This window comes from Bolinopsis microptera, chromosome 7 (genome assembly GCF_026151205.1).
Source record: "Bolinopsis microptera isolate Bmic1 chromosome 7, MBARI_Bmic_1.0, whole genome shotgun sequence".
Taxonomy (NCBI): Eukaryota; Metazoa; Ctenophora; class Tentaculata; order Lobata; family Bolinopsidae; genus Bolinopsis; species Bolinopsis microptera.
The window spans coordinates 7,184,721-7,201,408 of record NC_087078.1 but is presented as its reverse complement, the minus strand read 5'-3'; the positions used below and the strand labels follow the sequence as shown (position 1 = coordinate 7,201,408).

The window sequence follows — 16,688 nt, the reverse complement described above, 5'->3', positions numbered from 1 at the left end:
AATATAAAATATCCCATCTATCTGGCCTTTATTTAAGTCCATTTCAGCTGGAAATTAATTATGTTGGTGGCAGTTATCCCTTTTTTGGAGGGAACTTGTTGAAGGTAGATTTTGATTAGAGTGGTCCGATAGTGGTTTGAGTGGCGATCTCCTTCATGCTAGAATGTTCACAAACCTACCAGCCTTCAATAGGATATTATTCATATAGTGACTCGACTGCTGCATTAAGAATCACTGAAAAAGGGTGGTTACATTGAATTGGCGGCATTCATGTGTATGAATACCATGTGTAATGTGTATGAATACCATGTGTAATGTGTATAATACCATGTGTAATGTTTATTGTTTATAATAATTAGTGAGTTTACGATTGTTGCTACAGCTTTTAGGCTCTGCATTTTCACCTTATGGTATCAAATTTAAAAAAGATAAATGGTCCTCATTAAGAGATTTAAAGGTTCAAAGTTTTTCAATTAACGAACGCAAACGCCACATCTGCCGGCAAGAAGATGCAGTGATTATGGAAACTAGATATGAGTTTGCTGATTTAATGTTGCCGAGTTGGTTAAGCGATTGAAAGGCTATAGCTGCAAGCTCGTCACGTAAAACCAGTTTATGGAGTTTCACATAAATACTTACACAATCTCTCGCAAATATTCGTGCCAACAAGAAATATCTAGAAGATTGTGTTTAACCAGAAACTGAGAGTTTCTGTTAATAATCAAAGAGCAATTCTTGGAATTATAAACCGAACACGCATGACGTTATTCACGATCACGTACATTTTTATCCCATCTGGCTTACAACGACCTCTGGATCCTGAGCTTAATTGACAGTGTCCTGTCTTAATAGATCTATCAAATTATCATAGAATATCAAATGTATGATCAAGTTATTAGTACATTTAATCTAGACAAAGTGTAGACTCTTAGATTTATTAAGTTATTAGTGCTTAGATGTATTAAGTTATTAGTGGTTAAATTTATTAAGTTATTAGTACATGTTTTCATCCGTTCCAACCTGGCTTCTCTCAACTTAATGCTAATCTGTAGTCAACGACTTAACACATGTGTAACCAAGCTAACCATGCATTTACTATGCTACAAGTGCTTCTCGTGTACGAAAGAAGATCAACATTAGTATAAAAGTAGCATTAGTATACAAGTATGGCGAAGTAAAGAAGCCACTATTAAATTAATTGCGATGTTTATTACCCGCTACTTCATCATCAGATGCTCTGTTATAGGATTTTCAGAAGAGTTTAACTTTGTATTTGACACTGTGTGTTGTGTAAAGTAAAATCTGGAGGCAGCCATCCTTGTGATAGGGATGACAGTAAAGACAGGTAGCTTCTTATTTACTAATTGCGCTAATAGGGTTACTGGTAATTAAGCTTTATATTCCCATATCCAAAAATGTTTAATTTCCTACATTCTCAATTTTTTCGTTTTCTGTGGCCCGCTCGCTTCGCTCGCATAAAAAGTCTTTGTATTCGCGCGGTTGACAAATTTTTCATGGCGGATTCCAGATTCTCAATTTTACTTTTTTAGGGCCCGGAATGCTTTTTAATAGATAATCCTAGGTCACTTTTGGGGGCGAAGTCCCGAAAATTTTGGAAATTTAAACTAGATTTGGCCTCCTGGAACGAATCTGACAATGGAGAACGATTTTATTGGGATAAATTGTCTCATGTCGTGTACGCGAAAATGCCCCAATAATTAGCATCTGGTTAGTGGTTACTTGATGCACAGATTTGGTAGCTAATAGCAACAAACTTTGGTCTGTGAAACGAAATTTGATAGACTGGATCAGTGGATCCCTGACTGAGGACATTTAAATAACAGTCCAGCAACTTTTGGTCTGCTCTTTCACTTAAATTCCTACTGAAATATTATCGAAAATTCTCAGAGTTGGCTCTCGAATTTCCTACTTTTTGTCAAAAATTTCCTACTTTTAAAAATTTCCTACATTCTTAGAATGCGAGAATGCGGGTTTTTGGATATGGGTTTATATTTGACACTCTTTTAGCTTATTTATGGTAAAAGTTGTCTCTCGTGCGAACTGATTACAACACTGTACAAATCTTACATATTTTATTGAGTATTATGTAATGGAATGGAAACGTTTTAACCAGATGTAGCTAGTCCACACGTCACTCCCTAGCTGCTCCATAATACGAAGAATTTGTTCCACTTCAAGAAGAAAAGCTCTAATACTGCAATAATTATTTTCAAACTTCATTGCTGTCTTATCAAATTCATGTACGTTTGTTAATTGCTCTTGTTATCAGCATCGCACAGCCTTGCTTAAATCGAGTACAACGTGTACATCGCTACTTGTACATAATGAGCTATACATTGGAATCCCTGCATCGATTGGAGAAGGACATTCGGGGAACTTTCGATTCGTTGACTGGAGCAGCTAAGTGTAAAAACATCACTGAAGTTACGAAGCATGTTCTTATGAAAGGGAACAATGTCAGCAAAGACTCACTTGCTGGATTTGTCATGGAATTTGTTAAGATTGTAAACTGCAGCTCAGACATTCTTAAATCTGCGTCATCAAATATTGACACTTTGAAATCTGATCAGATTGTAAATCAGAAACTTATGTTGGAGCTTAAGGACGAAATTATTCAGAAGAAGGACAATCATGTTCAGAAAGTTCAGGAGGTCGTCAAAACAGAAGTTGAATCGTTTAGCGACATAATGAAGCAGAACAGTCCACAGATCCCAGGCAAAACTTTGCAAGCGGCTGTGAAATCAGCAGTTGACAATGATAATCGCAGTCGCTGTGTGATGGTATACGGACTCAGGGAGGATCCTAAAACCAATCTTGATACAGTTGTGGGAGGTATGCTTAGTGAAATTGCTGGAGCAGAAAAACCCTTCGTGAGGGAATGTTACCGTCTGGGAACTGCGAAGCCTGGCCAACATCGTCCAGTCAGAGTTTGCTTCAGCCGATCAGACTCAGTTTCTGTTGTGCTCAGTAATGCTAAGAACTTGAAGCAGTCGTCACAGTTCAATAAAACATTTCTGAGTCCTGATCGATCTCCTGAGGAGAGGCTGATACGGAGAAAACTTGTTGAATCTTTAAAAGCAAAGATGGAGAAAGAGCCAGAAAAGTATCACTTCATACGAGGAGGAGAGATCTGCACCACTGAAAGGAAAGTGACCCCGCAACACAGCACGGAAAAGAAGACGATTCCACAACACTCAGGATTCTCGATTCCGCAACATTCAGGATTCTCCACTTCGAGTAATCGTGCTGCTGGCCTCAACAAATCTTTTACGCAGGGACCATGGATTCCAGGAACACTGTCCATTAGTACTCCGATGAAAAAGCGATGAATGTCGATTTGCCGTGATTCTAGCTTTGTGTGTTATTGTGTGATTTCAATGCACGGCAATGAAGGGACTCAGGTACCACGATCTGGCAGACAAACATGTCTGAACAGACATAGCGAGTCAGATCTGGTTCAGGAAATTTTATCGTTAAAGAGATATTCATATTTCATATGAATCAATACTCAGGTTTCTAATTTTGGACTCGCCCGGGGTTTGATTATGATACTTTGAGGAATGATGTTTTTGCTGACATTTGATTTATAAGTTGATTTCAAATCCCCTATGGGTACCAGAAATACTGGTTTCACAACAACAACTTATCCCTTAAATCTTGGCACACACGCACAATTCATGTGTTGTGTGTCCACTATTTATATTGTATTTGTAATCATAAACCAGTCCAACTATGTTAGTATGTTGCAAAGCTGTCACTAGACAATTAAAGGAAACAAGCCAGCCTCAGCTTTACTATCACATTGCTGGAACTTTCTGTCACACTACACTAGAACACTACCACTTCTAGTCCACTCACTTTGCTCCTAAAACTCACTTTACTCCTAAAACTCACTTTACTTCTGGAACTCACTTTACTCCTAAAACTCACTTTACTCCTAAAACTCACTTTACAGTTTACTCCTAAAACTAACTTTACTTTACTCACTTTACTCCTAAAACTCACTTTACTCCTAAAACTCACTTTATTCCTAAAACTCACTTTGCTCCTAAAACTCACTTTACTCCTAAAACTCACTTTACTCCTAAAACTCACTTTACAGTTTACTCCTAAAACTAACTTTACTTTACTCACTTTACTCCTAAAACTCACTTTACTCCTAAAACTCACTTTACTTCTGGAACTCACTTTGCTCCTTGTGGAATGTGACGGATCTAACGGACAGTCCGTTACGGACTGTCATCTTTTTAATTAACCTTTCACTCACGCTCCCCACTAATGCTGTGTCATATAAACTGCACGAGCTGTAATTTCAGTGAGTTGGATGGCTTCTCTGTTTGCAGCATCACCTAAAACTATGAGATTACTGTGAGATTAGTAAACTGTAATAGTGGGATTTGTTGCCGCGCTCATTTTGAAATCTTAATTTTGACGGGGAAGGATTCTGGGAAATCATATACAATAATTGCACATTGTATTTAGTGGCTAGTGCGATCATGACACTGCAATCTTCTGTTGTATAGTACATGTATCAAGAATTATATCATCATAATATTACGTTATATCACTTGTACAGTAGTAAAACAGTCCAAACTATCAACAGTAATACAGCCAGTCATGTCAACCTCTGGTGAACTTGAAGGCTTTATCAACCTGTAAAATAAAAAAAATCTTTCGTTTCAATTAAACATTACGGTAAAAAGTTGCCCTCTGCAATCTGCATGGTGTACCCTTGATGAAAATCTCCAAAGGAAGAGTCTCTCCATAATCTTATGGCTGTCTTATCATTATCATCAAAATCTGGGATGGCCTAATCCCTAATGTATTTAAAACATGTGATGCAAATGAAAATGGGGTGATAATACCAGTTTCAGCCTCGACCATGTGAAACCAGCCTTAAAACACACTTGCTTTCCCCTCAGGGCGACCCAATTTACATGGTAACCGTATTATACTGTATCTTACATTCTACATCCGGCAGATATACATTCTACTGCAGTCTGCAAGATATCTCTCTCACATGAAACCTGATACACTTCTTAAACTTAAATTTAGACTTAATTAAAATAAAACTCTACTGTGCTCTCTTGTGTCACCAAATAACACCTAGGAGTTTTTAAGGGTGAAAATTTGCTTGTTGAAGTACTCTTATATTCTTATATTTTTATATTTTTATATTTTTATATTCATATATTGACGTGTTTAAACTGGTTTCAAGCACAGGTCGCTCTCAAATCCAACGATAAGCAGTGACCTTCGGAACTTGCAACCTCCTCAAGCCTCCATTGTTCTATTTACCATAATTATGTTTATTTTAAGCAGCAGCTGCTACATGATTAGTACCTTTACAGCTTTACAGCTTTACATTGTTTGATTGTGCCTTAGAAATAAATAACTGTTTTATTATCATCTCACAAAGTAATAGTCGGATTCTGTTCAAATTTTCAAATTTTACCGCTGAGTATTTATTGGCAATGTACTAAGAAATTCGCAGCTCAATCGATTTGGATTTAACCAACAAAAAACCCTTAAAACGAGTCTCTGGCAAATAAATCATTTTAGATGAGATAAATATAATATATATTATCTTTACCTAGTGGAGTTGCGAATTTAAAACTAGTATTACTTACAAACTCAACAATATAGTATCTCGTTAATCAATACAAGCACTAGAAGGATCTATTCTTAGCACTTTCATGTTTGGTACGATACAATCTTTGATTAACTCGTGACCGGCCGTGTGACCAGCTGTGGTTAACCTACGGCACACTTAGATGTATCGTGCAATCATACCCAACTCTCAAGTCACAAATACGGTCCAACTTTTTGTCAAAAATATAGATCAATCAGTTAATTAAGCAAAGAAATAGCATAAAGATCAGAGCCTGCTGCTTTTTTAATCACTAATCAGCGGATTAATGTTATATTTTCTCGAGAACCCTTGTTTTGAAGACGATTATATTTTAAAAACTTTGTAGATGACTTCAAGATGTTGATGTGATCGATTTAGGCGTTCAGCGAAACAGCTTGATAACGTTCATTAACAAATCTGTTATCAGCAAACAACTTATCAGTTGTTATTTTAGTGTGTCTTTTGTTGTAAAAATACCAGAATATATGAGGGAAATTTTTGGTTTCGTTGCTAGAAAATTTATCATTCAAAGGGTTTGGCGAAAATCGGAAGATGGCGATGAACCCCCAATGTTTTAAAACTATTTACTCGCTCCATTATTGACATGTTAGTTAAGTCGATAACAGTAAAGTTATAATTCAATAATATAACCAACTATTTCAGAGCCAAGAGTGGTAAGAACTCGCAGGCAAATAACTGAGCATATAGAGAGTAGTGACGATACACTAGATACCAGCGGAGAGGAAGACAACAAGGATGTGAGTGTGACCAATTACATATTAATTATCTACCAATTATCTACCAATTATCTAGTAAGTAGTGGTTAATTACCTGCCAATTCATTAGTGCTTTAGTGATCATGATCCTGCAATTACTGATCGTCAACCAGCAGCTAGCAAACTTTTCCTGCGCTCATCTTTTTATCTCGATAATAAATACCATATCAACCAGCTAATATCATTGCCATTGTCAACTAATAATTCATCAATTATTTTTCCGTTATCAATCATTCACGTTACACATTATCTTTTCTACATATCAATAATGGACACAATATCTTTCTTTTATACAGGAAATTGTAGACCGACAATGGACATGATCCACAAATCTTTTGTTAGATAAATTAACCACTCATCATTATTCCTTTTCAATGAGTCAAACGGTCGTTCTGCTGAGTTGAGCGTCTCCACAAACTAATATATAAATTATACTTCAACATCGATTAACTCAGCTTAAATTCACTGCACGGCGGAATTCAGTTCTTCAAAGGATTATTCACATACTATAACCAAATTTTGAACATTTAAGACCCACTTCGTATGCCAAACATAGCTATTATGTAGACATTACACATAGCTATTATGTAGACATTACGTAAGCTTTTTCAAAACCACTCCATCCTAAGCAGACTGCCATGAGATGCCAACGATCTCTTAGCTGATAAGATTACCTAAAACCATGCGAATGGCATCATTTGTACCTTTATGATCACATTTAGTATTTAACGGTTAACTAATTCTATCCGTCACAACATTTCTACGTTTAATCACGTGATTTTGTTTCAGGACCCTCACCATTATCACGGTGTTTCCTCGCCCATATCAGACGAAGTACCTTTATCCAGGTAATTACAGTGAATTTTCTTAGAATTATTCGAATTAATATATCTTGTATTTCTCCCCTGCCCCTGCCCCTGCTTCTCATTAAAAATGAATATAATAATACTAAGAACAATTTGTTGTATTTTATTAATTCCTTGGTATGATAGGTCCTATAAGCACTTTCTGTCCACCCTCACATCTGTCTGAGTTGATGTCCACGTGAGGCACTCACAACTTTAGTTGTAATGACAACCCAGTGTGCTAATGTACCGTGTTGTAACACAACCAAACCACTTAAATAGCAGAATTGTGGATCATGTAGAGGTTTCGTTCATTCACCGTTTATACATTCCGTGCAATCCACTTTATACATTCCGTGCAATCCACTTTATACATTCCGTGCAATCCACTTTATACATTCCGTACAATCCACTTTATACATTCCGTGCAATCCACTTTATACATTCCGTGCAATCCACTTTATACATTCCGTGCAATCCACTTTATACATTCCGGGCAATCCACTTTATACATTCCGTGCAATCCACTTTATACATTCCGGGCAATCCACTTTATACATTCCGTGCAATCCACTTTATACATTCCGTGCAATCCACTTTATACATTCCGTGCAATCCACTTTATACATTCCGTGCAATACACTTTATACATTCCGTGCAATCCACTTTATACATTCCGGACAATCCACTTTATACATTCCGGGCAATCCACTTTATACAATCCACTTTATACATTCCGGTCAATTCACTTTATACGTTCCGTGCAATCCACTTTATACATTCTGTGCCAGGCAATTCTCTACTATAACATATTATTATGTAGTACAACTTTTCAAATAGTTTTACTGTTCCTATATCTCTATATAATATATGGTCAGGATAAAATATTTGAACAGGTTACATTTTTCAATGTTAACTTAAGACCACGTAAAAATGATGCGTTACAGTTTGATGAGAATTTTAAGAGAATGTCCAGCTATCTACTTTTTAAGCTCCTAGAACCCATTAACCATTGTCTGAATTAATGAATTTAAATCTATACCCTCTACACCTTGTCTTTTTTCCCCGTATATGGTTGGATGAACTGGATGTGGTCCATCAGCGCGTACGGAATTTAATGGATTTCGGATATAATCTATAACTTTCAATTACTTACAAGCCGTTTAAATATTCTTGGTTGAGCATCCTCAATTTACGACACGCAGTCTTTATTATAAACCTCGAGTATTAGCAGGTAGAGCTTGTTAAATGTGCTTGTTTAATGGTAGAATCAGGGACGTTGTTAATTATACTTGGTAGTGTACAAGGACTGAAGATATATAGTACAGCGAACGTTACATAGGCTGGAGATGTGTATATTATGTAAACACTGAGTGGCTGGGAGAGGTATTATTATTGAGTTCCTTTAGACCCAGCCTATACATATAAGAAGATGATAATGTCACTACCAACAGCTTAACAGGTGATATTAAGTAGTTTAATTCTATTCGTGTAGTTTGTACCATGCCAGCATCTCAACCTCTCAGATTCTCAGTTTCTCAAAAGTAAATAGTAAATAATTGTAACGGTATTTGACGCTCTTAGTCTTGTGTAGACTGCACGGGGTGTTTCTAGACTCGTGTCCTAGTTTTACTCCTTAATTTGCTCCTTCATAAAGTATAAAATCTATAATTTCAAATTTGGACACGAGTTACACCCTGTAGATCAATATAAAACCTATATTAATATCATCTATATTTTCTTCTCGCCACAGCGGAGATCTATTCCGGGATGGGACGGGGGAGTTCTGTTAGAAACCGTTTGGTAATTATTTCTGCCGAGGCTGTACCCAGCCCATCCCTGGTGGGACAATTAAAACTATCATAGAATAGATTACCTTCCCCGCCAGTGAATAACCATCTTAAGATTTATTTTGTAATGAGAATACCACTGAGAGACTGGGGTTAATAATATATGGGCTTAATATCTGATAGTGATACTACTCAACTTAAAGCCTTAAAGATAATGACGGTGATATGATTACAATATTTCTTAGTAATGGCTGGGGTTTTATGGCCTACTAGAATTGTGGTTGGACCTCAAAGTAGTAAGATGCAATTTAGATCAGTTTCATTGCAACTCACATGACGCATACCATCAAATTGAAAATAGCCTAGAATATTGAACATGATGATTTCTCTATGGTCGTTTTAATTGGTCCAGACCTATACGTGGAAAACAGGAAAAATATTTATGATAAATTATTACTCGCTATCACTGGATACATACTCCTTATAAAATATCTGAATGTTCTTGAAGTCGTACTGAAAGATAGAAACACCTGTTTACGTGTCAAGTTCAGCCATATCCAGTCTTCATCTTATGTCTTCTTTATCACTACTATATTAAAGTGACACTAGGAAACAATCAGAATCACCACAGCACAGAGATTTGCCTGTTACGTGGTGGTTACCCAATACCCAGTGAATGTTATAATATAATGTTTGTAGTGTTGAGACAGTTTTAAACTGCTATCAGTTATCAAGCCTAGTCACCACTTTGTAGCCGCCCAACCATGACCTCAAGTTATTGTACACAGTATAATATAGAGTAGAATAGAATAAAATATAGTATTATGCAGTATGCAATATAATATAATAGAATATATTAATGTTGTACAATTAGGATTAGTGTAGCCTATATTTCTTAAAGTAAAGCTTTTTTATTTCGTAATTTTATAATTGGAAATTTCATAAACAGACAGCTGCATTCTAACTGTAGTTTGTACCACGGAGATTATGAAACGAGCTGTATTAAATTGAAGGAACGCTCTCCTTATCTTTAGCTACACAGACACTGTTATTCTAGAAATTTACTTTAAACTAGTGTTAAACTTGTATTGCGTTACTGATCTACCTAATAACCTTTATTAAGTTTTATTAAAATAAAATATTATAACTTCTTTCTAAGAACCGAATACTTCATATTGTAGAGGATTCTGAAAACACATAATTGATAAGATAAAGATTTTTGATTACTTTTAATTACTTATTTTTCCAGGACGAAATCAAGCGCACCAAACCAAGAACCTACACCCAAGGTAAGCTACAACTCATCCAACTTAAAATTAGTTAATGTAAACCACATAATATCTTAACATAATATCTTAACACCATCACGAATTCGCTAAGTTTTATTATGTACACCAGCCCACTTGCTGAAATAACATATTATTATAATGTATTCCTTGATGTATTGCATAATGTAATGAATATAACCTTGCTTGTAATTTACACGTACTACGGTATACATTACGTACTATGGTATACATTGTACATAATACATACTACATAAATACATAATGCTGCCAATATACAATTTCACGTTTACATTCAAACAAAACACTCCATAACGATCATCACATCGTATACACAATATACATGTACATTGTATCATACAATGTAATACGCGAGATAAAAATTGATTTTTTTGTACTCGATGTAAACTCTCTTCACAATCTGGTGTTGAGTCGAAAGCGTGGTATTTACTTTACAGTCAATTCTTTGACCGTGTTGCTGATGGTACACACCAGTACAACACGCAGCTGCACATCTTACCATCATTATTATATTATCTATTGTACTTTAACTGCTATACATTGTATTAGACTATATAAGTACTTTGCTAGTGAGTAGCGCTTACTAGTACACAGCCAAACTCCTTGATTAGTGAGGCCCTATTTACTGTAAATGTTCATTTACTGGAAATTTCCCCAATACAGTAATACAACTATTTTACCTGTGTGAAGTGAGTAAACTCTTGAAGCAAACACACTTTAGACAACCGACTCGAAACAAAAACGTGCTGAAAATGAAAATTTAAAACATGTTTTTAGCTGTGAATTGAAAAGTGCTGAAGGAACACACCAAACAAAACTAGCCTAAAACTGTTGAAATTTGTACATTAGCTTGTTATGACTTTGCAGGCAGAATTTCAGGCTTATACGGTACAGTTACTGACTACTAGCGCCACATGAGGGTTAAATAATCAACAGGCTCTGTGCACGAGCCAGCGAAATTGATTTTCCCAAGTGTCATCAAGTTGTGATTAGATTCAATGGAACGTGCAATCTTGGCAGTAATATCCGCTGAAGGACTTTTCCAATAAGAATCTACAAACGTTTGACTACAAAATTTTCTAATAAATCGGCAAGTTTCCCTCCTATAATAAGCATTGATAGCGGAGAGATAGAGAGCTAATGTTTCACCGTTCTCTAAACCGGTGTTTCACCCAACTGCAGTGAGGTGAAACAACTGCACGACCGTTGACAGATGTGGATGATAATTGAAAGAAAAACTAACAATATAATTAACAGTGAACCTCACACTTTCTCCTGGGTTTATCAGGGTTATTGTTGTAATTATATACATGTACAGTAATTACAGTAATTACAGTAATTACAGTAATTAGATACAGTCACTACGTTAGCTTCATACTTGAAACTATTACCGATTATCATCACTGTTATAGCTTATACAGTCTCACTTTTGGTAGGAAACTATCAGCATTATAGCGATTAACATCTCACTTCTTCCTCGACCAAGAATGGCAAGATGCCCTGTTATAAAGTTACGAGGTTATAGTTGACATTAATACAGACATCCCGTCATTCCTGAAGCCAAATCCTTTAAATGTTATCCTAATTGAGAGGCGGGTTGCCAAAATCAGAGTCATGATCCAGACGGAGAGATAAACCATATGAACCGGGTACACTGCTGAGAACTCCAACTTGCTGCTTTGCTGGAGGAATGACAGAGATCGATCTCCTCTGAGCTCTGGGTGGTCATGACACACGATGTCATGACCATCTTAAAGCTTAACGAAACTAAACATAAGTGACATAATTAGGTAGGGTACTAGTTGACATTTAATACAGACACTTCGTCACGCTTAATGAACAATGAACCTTATACCGCTTATTCTCACTGTCAGACAGGTTGTTAAATTGGAATGCAGTCAGTATGAGGAGACTTAATCATTGACTACTGATTACATCACAAAAGTTGGCATTTTGAGGAAGTACTGAGGCAGACAACAAATATCTTAGATGTGAGATTATAAATGGCAGTTAGGCCATCCATAAAGTGGATATTCATCATTACCATCCTACTTTGTAGGGATAGGGGGTTCATTATCAATATTTGAAATGGGATGAACCACAAAGGAAATCTGTATTTTTTGAAGTGGTGGTTAGAATCCCCTGGAGTCGGCAGATGTATTAATTAGTAAGAGAGCATTAAGTAGCAGGTATCTACGTTGTATTTCTGGAGCACCCTGTACGGAGCATTCAGAGCTGTGATCTCGTAAAGACTTTTTGGAGTGGGTCTCTTGCCCACGAGAGGATAGCGTCTAGCACTAGATATTAATGATCTAGAGACACCTTTCGTTACTGTAGTATCCTCGGAGTATGAAGTTTGCTGTGTATTGTCTGACCGATTCCTCCTTATATTCGCACTTAGATGTTCAGTTGTCCATGTCAATGTCCATGCACTATGGGTTTCTTTCTGCCGAAAGAAATGTCACACATATTGCCTGGCACAGAGTGCTCCCTGGGGGTCTTCCGCGAAACGATCTTTGTCCAACTTACGAACTAACATACGAAGATTTTGCATTTATAATGCGTATCTGTATCCATGAAACACAGTTATGATCATTTGACTTCCTAAAGTTACGAACTTTGGCGTGTAGTTACGAACTACCAAATTTTTCGCCTTAAGTCCACAAATAATTAGTAATGTGACACTTCTAATGAGTTTTTTCAACTTAACTGTTTACGAACTTCTTAAGTTCGTGCGTAACATGATAGAAATGGGATTAGTTCGTAAGTACGGGTTGGGGTGTACTTACGATCAAAATATTAGTTCTTAAGTCAGAAAAAATACTCATTATTCTCAGGCTGACGTTGTCAATCAATACAATTCTATCCTAAACAACTTTGGATTATAACGTGAACGTATGTTTCAACATTTTTATCGGAGTAAATAAATAAAAGGTAATGATTTTACAATAGAATCGTAAAATTAAGATTAGAATTATTGGTATTATATAGGGTATTATACTATCGTCATGCTACTATTATAACTAAAACATTTATACAATATATATGCATATAATAACTTTCACTTAAAATACGTATCTGTAATCAATTTCCCGGTCATGAACCCCATCAACAAGCTGTTATTTGACGGCTGCGAATAAGGTCCCTGTCTCGCAGCTGCCTCCCGAGCCTCATTTTCTTCTCGTATGTCGTCCTCAATATCAGCTGCGATCGGGAAAGGAATGTTCCGATCTGGCACAGATGCTAATGCTGGTACTAGTGCTGGTGCTGGTACTAGTACAAGTGCTGCTACAAATGCTGGTACATGTGCTGGCACAAATGCTGGTACAAGTGCTGGTACAAGTGCTGGTATAAATACTGGTGCTCGTTCTAATGCAGGTGCGGCAAGATCGCCGCCAATTTCGAGTAACCGTACTGTTACTCGTGTTGTCAGAAGAGCTGAGTACAAACAATTGTTAGACCGGCAGGATACCATGAACGCGAATTTAAAACAGATCGTTCAGCTCATGAAACTGAAGCTACAGATGAAATATCCGCAAGGAAATTTCAATTTATAAATACATAGATATTCTTTATATACTTTGAAGCATGGAATGATAACATTATACCAGGACTATATTATATCAGGACTACTAAAAGGTTTACAATTTAACTATTCATTGTACATCATTTAAAAAAATGAAAATGTTTATTCGTTGTATATAACCTATGCAATACAGAAAATAACACACAAACCTTAACAAAGGCAGAACCAAAATGTAGTAACCCCTGATCTCAATGCAAATTAGATTGCGAAGACAACATTTTAAACTTGATACTTCCAAACAAGGAGCTCTGGGATCCCTTATTTGGTGGTAATTATCACACACGATGGTTCGCTAATTCTATCAATGATGGGACACTAAGTTCGTAAACTCCGGTTCGCGGAAGACACTCTCTCTAATAATTTTCTCAAAGTTACGAAGTAATAGTTTCGTGGATGTACTTAGTGATAGTTCGTAAGCTGTTATTAATACGTAGGAACTTACGTACTATGTTACGAAGAATTTTCGCGGAAGACCCCCAGACTCCCTATACGATCATGTTTATCATAAGCTTACACGGCTTCTTCTCACACGGCTCTATTTCTTTTGGATATCCAGAAAGTATTCACGGCCCCTGGAGAAATACAGACAAGGAACTAGAATTAGATAGTGTGACTAGCTTCTTCAAGAACAAGGTTCACCCAGTAACCACTGTCTGCTACACAAGCTTGAGTGTTGCAGCCTTCTCCAGGTGGTGCTAGCTGTTATGGACACCTGTTCCCCCACTCTCAACACTGCTCTCATACTACGATCCTAGCTGACCCCACCCTCCCTCACACTCCTACTACGATCCTAGCTGACCCCACCCTCCCTCACACTCCTACTACGATCCTAGCTGACTCCACCCTCCCTCTCACCTTCATAGTGTTCCTGCACTTTATATCCTTCTCTTATCAATTTCTACACTTATTAACTAACGGAAAGTTATATTCAGGAATAATCTCTGAAAAGTTAACTTTCTCTTTTGTGTTGCAGACTCTTACCGCAGCTGTTTGAAACTTTTATCTCAAGTTAAACGACATGTTGGATCATGGCTTTTATCTTATCTCAATAAGTTTATCAAAATATTGATAATGCTCTAAATAATATTAGCCAGACTGAATAAACTCAGCTAGTCGAGAGTACAGTAGGGCAGGATAACATTGAAACTTCAACAGCCATGCTCTCATGTAATGTTAATTAGTCCCTAAAAGGTGTCCCAGCGAACAAATAAACCACATTTTAGTAATAGCTCTGATCATAAAGACCAACTTTATAGTCGCATACCATACTTCCAAAAGGGCACTTGGTTGGAGCCCTTTCGATACAAAATATACTGAATTTCAGCTATATCTCTGATCCGAAAGTTACCAAAATACAAGTCCAAATGACCGGATACATGCGCATATCTTACATCCTCTGTGAACACTTCCTGCGGTACACTTGCCAGTGATACTCCACCTAATACTGAATCCGGATAACGATTTACAGATCCCAATAACAGCAGTTTCACACTAACTTCACCACAATCCTTATCACACCAGCTCCCTGCTCACTGCAGCAGACACCGGCTTGTTGTTAAAACACTCTGCTACTTTTACACCCTTTCTTACCCTACAACCCATACATACTTGATGATTGATTGTTCGGTATATCACTGTACTGTTCAACCGGTTTAGATAACCACCAGATTTATACTCAACCACTATGTGAGTGTGTTACTATAGAGAGTTACCAGGGCGATGCAGCCCTACTAGTAATATAGATGTTGCCATGGTGACGGGATGTATCACGTGGTATGCACGTGTACCCCACGTGACTCTTACTCTCAACACATGCAGTGGTAGAGTTGATGTGAAACTTGACCCGTGTGTTATCAGTATTTCAGCGGTGGTTGGTACGTGTATGTAAGTAGTGTATGGTGTGTATAATATACGGTGTACATTTTAGTGGTATTATATTATAATAGAGGTTTGTTACACGAGTACGGGTTGTTCTGAGCGAGGGTCTGTGAAGTGTGATGTGTGATACGTACGTTTTGGTACGTTTTGGTGAGTTTGGCAGGGCGTGCTCAGGACAACTGCATCGAGTGCGTCCTCCTCCAGCTCAGCATTGAGTTATCGTTTGTCGGAGTGTATCCCGGAACCGGTGGTGTGTCTGGGTACTGTTCCATAAATCTGCCTAGACCAACTTTGAAACTGTCTAGCAATGTGATACTCCGGAGCTCCGATGGGAGCACGTTGAAGAGCTGAGCTGCTCTAACTCTAAAGCTGTTGTCGTAATCTGTTCTTACCGACAACTGTGCGTTTTTGTTCATGGCTGGGATCTCTGCCTTAATACCATGCCTTTGATGAGACTTGAACTCGAAGCCCGTATCGTTCGGAGCATGTTCATTAAGAATTTTCCATACATGAATTATAGAATAACGCTCTCTCCGCCTCTGAAGGGACATCAACTTAAGCTTCTTTAGCCTGTCCCAGTACTGGAGATCACGGCAGCCAGATATCTTTCTAGTAAAGGATCTCTGTACAGTCTCCAGCTTTTGTATCTCTGTGACTTTTGTAGGGTTCCAGACTGGACAGCAGTACTCTAGCTTAGAGCGAACCATGCTTTTGTATAAAGTCAGCATGACTACTTGTGACCGGTCTCTAAAGGCACTCAATGTCCAAGCCGCCATTTTTCTAGCTCCTTGAACTGTCTTCTCAATGTGAGGACCCCATGACCTACTGCTGCTAACATACACTCCAAGGTCTC

At 37.3% G+C, this 16,688-nt stretch overlaps 1 protein-coding gene across 8 annotated transcripts in view; it reads left to right on the top strand.

Moving 5' to 3' along the window:
• Positions 1-16,688, top strand: part of LOC134818803 (arf-GAP with Rho-GAP domain, ANK repeat and PH domain-containing protein 1-like) — a 113,660-nt gene that overhangs the window by 2,411 nt on the left and 94,561 nt on the right. For all 8 annotated transcript variants that reach the window (XM_063828457.1, XM_063828456.1, XM_063828455.1 and 5 more), the window contains 3 exons: positions 6,317-6,411; positions 7,219-7,277; positions 10,314-10,353. In XM_063828457.1, the coding sequence (XP_063684527.1) occupies positions 6,317-6,411; positions 7,219-7,277; positions 10,314-10,353 (194 nt within the window). The remainder of the gene's footprint in view (positions 1-6,316; positions 6,412-7,218; positions 7,278-10,313; positions 10,354-16,688) is intronic.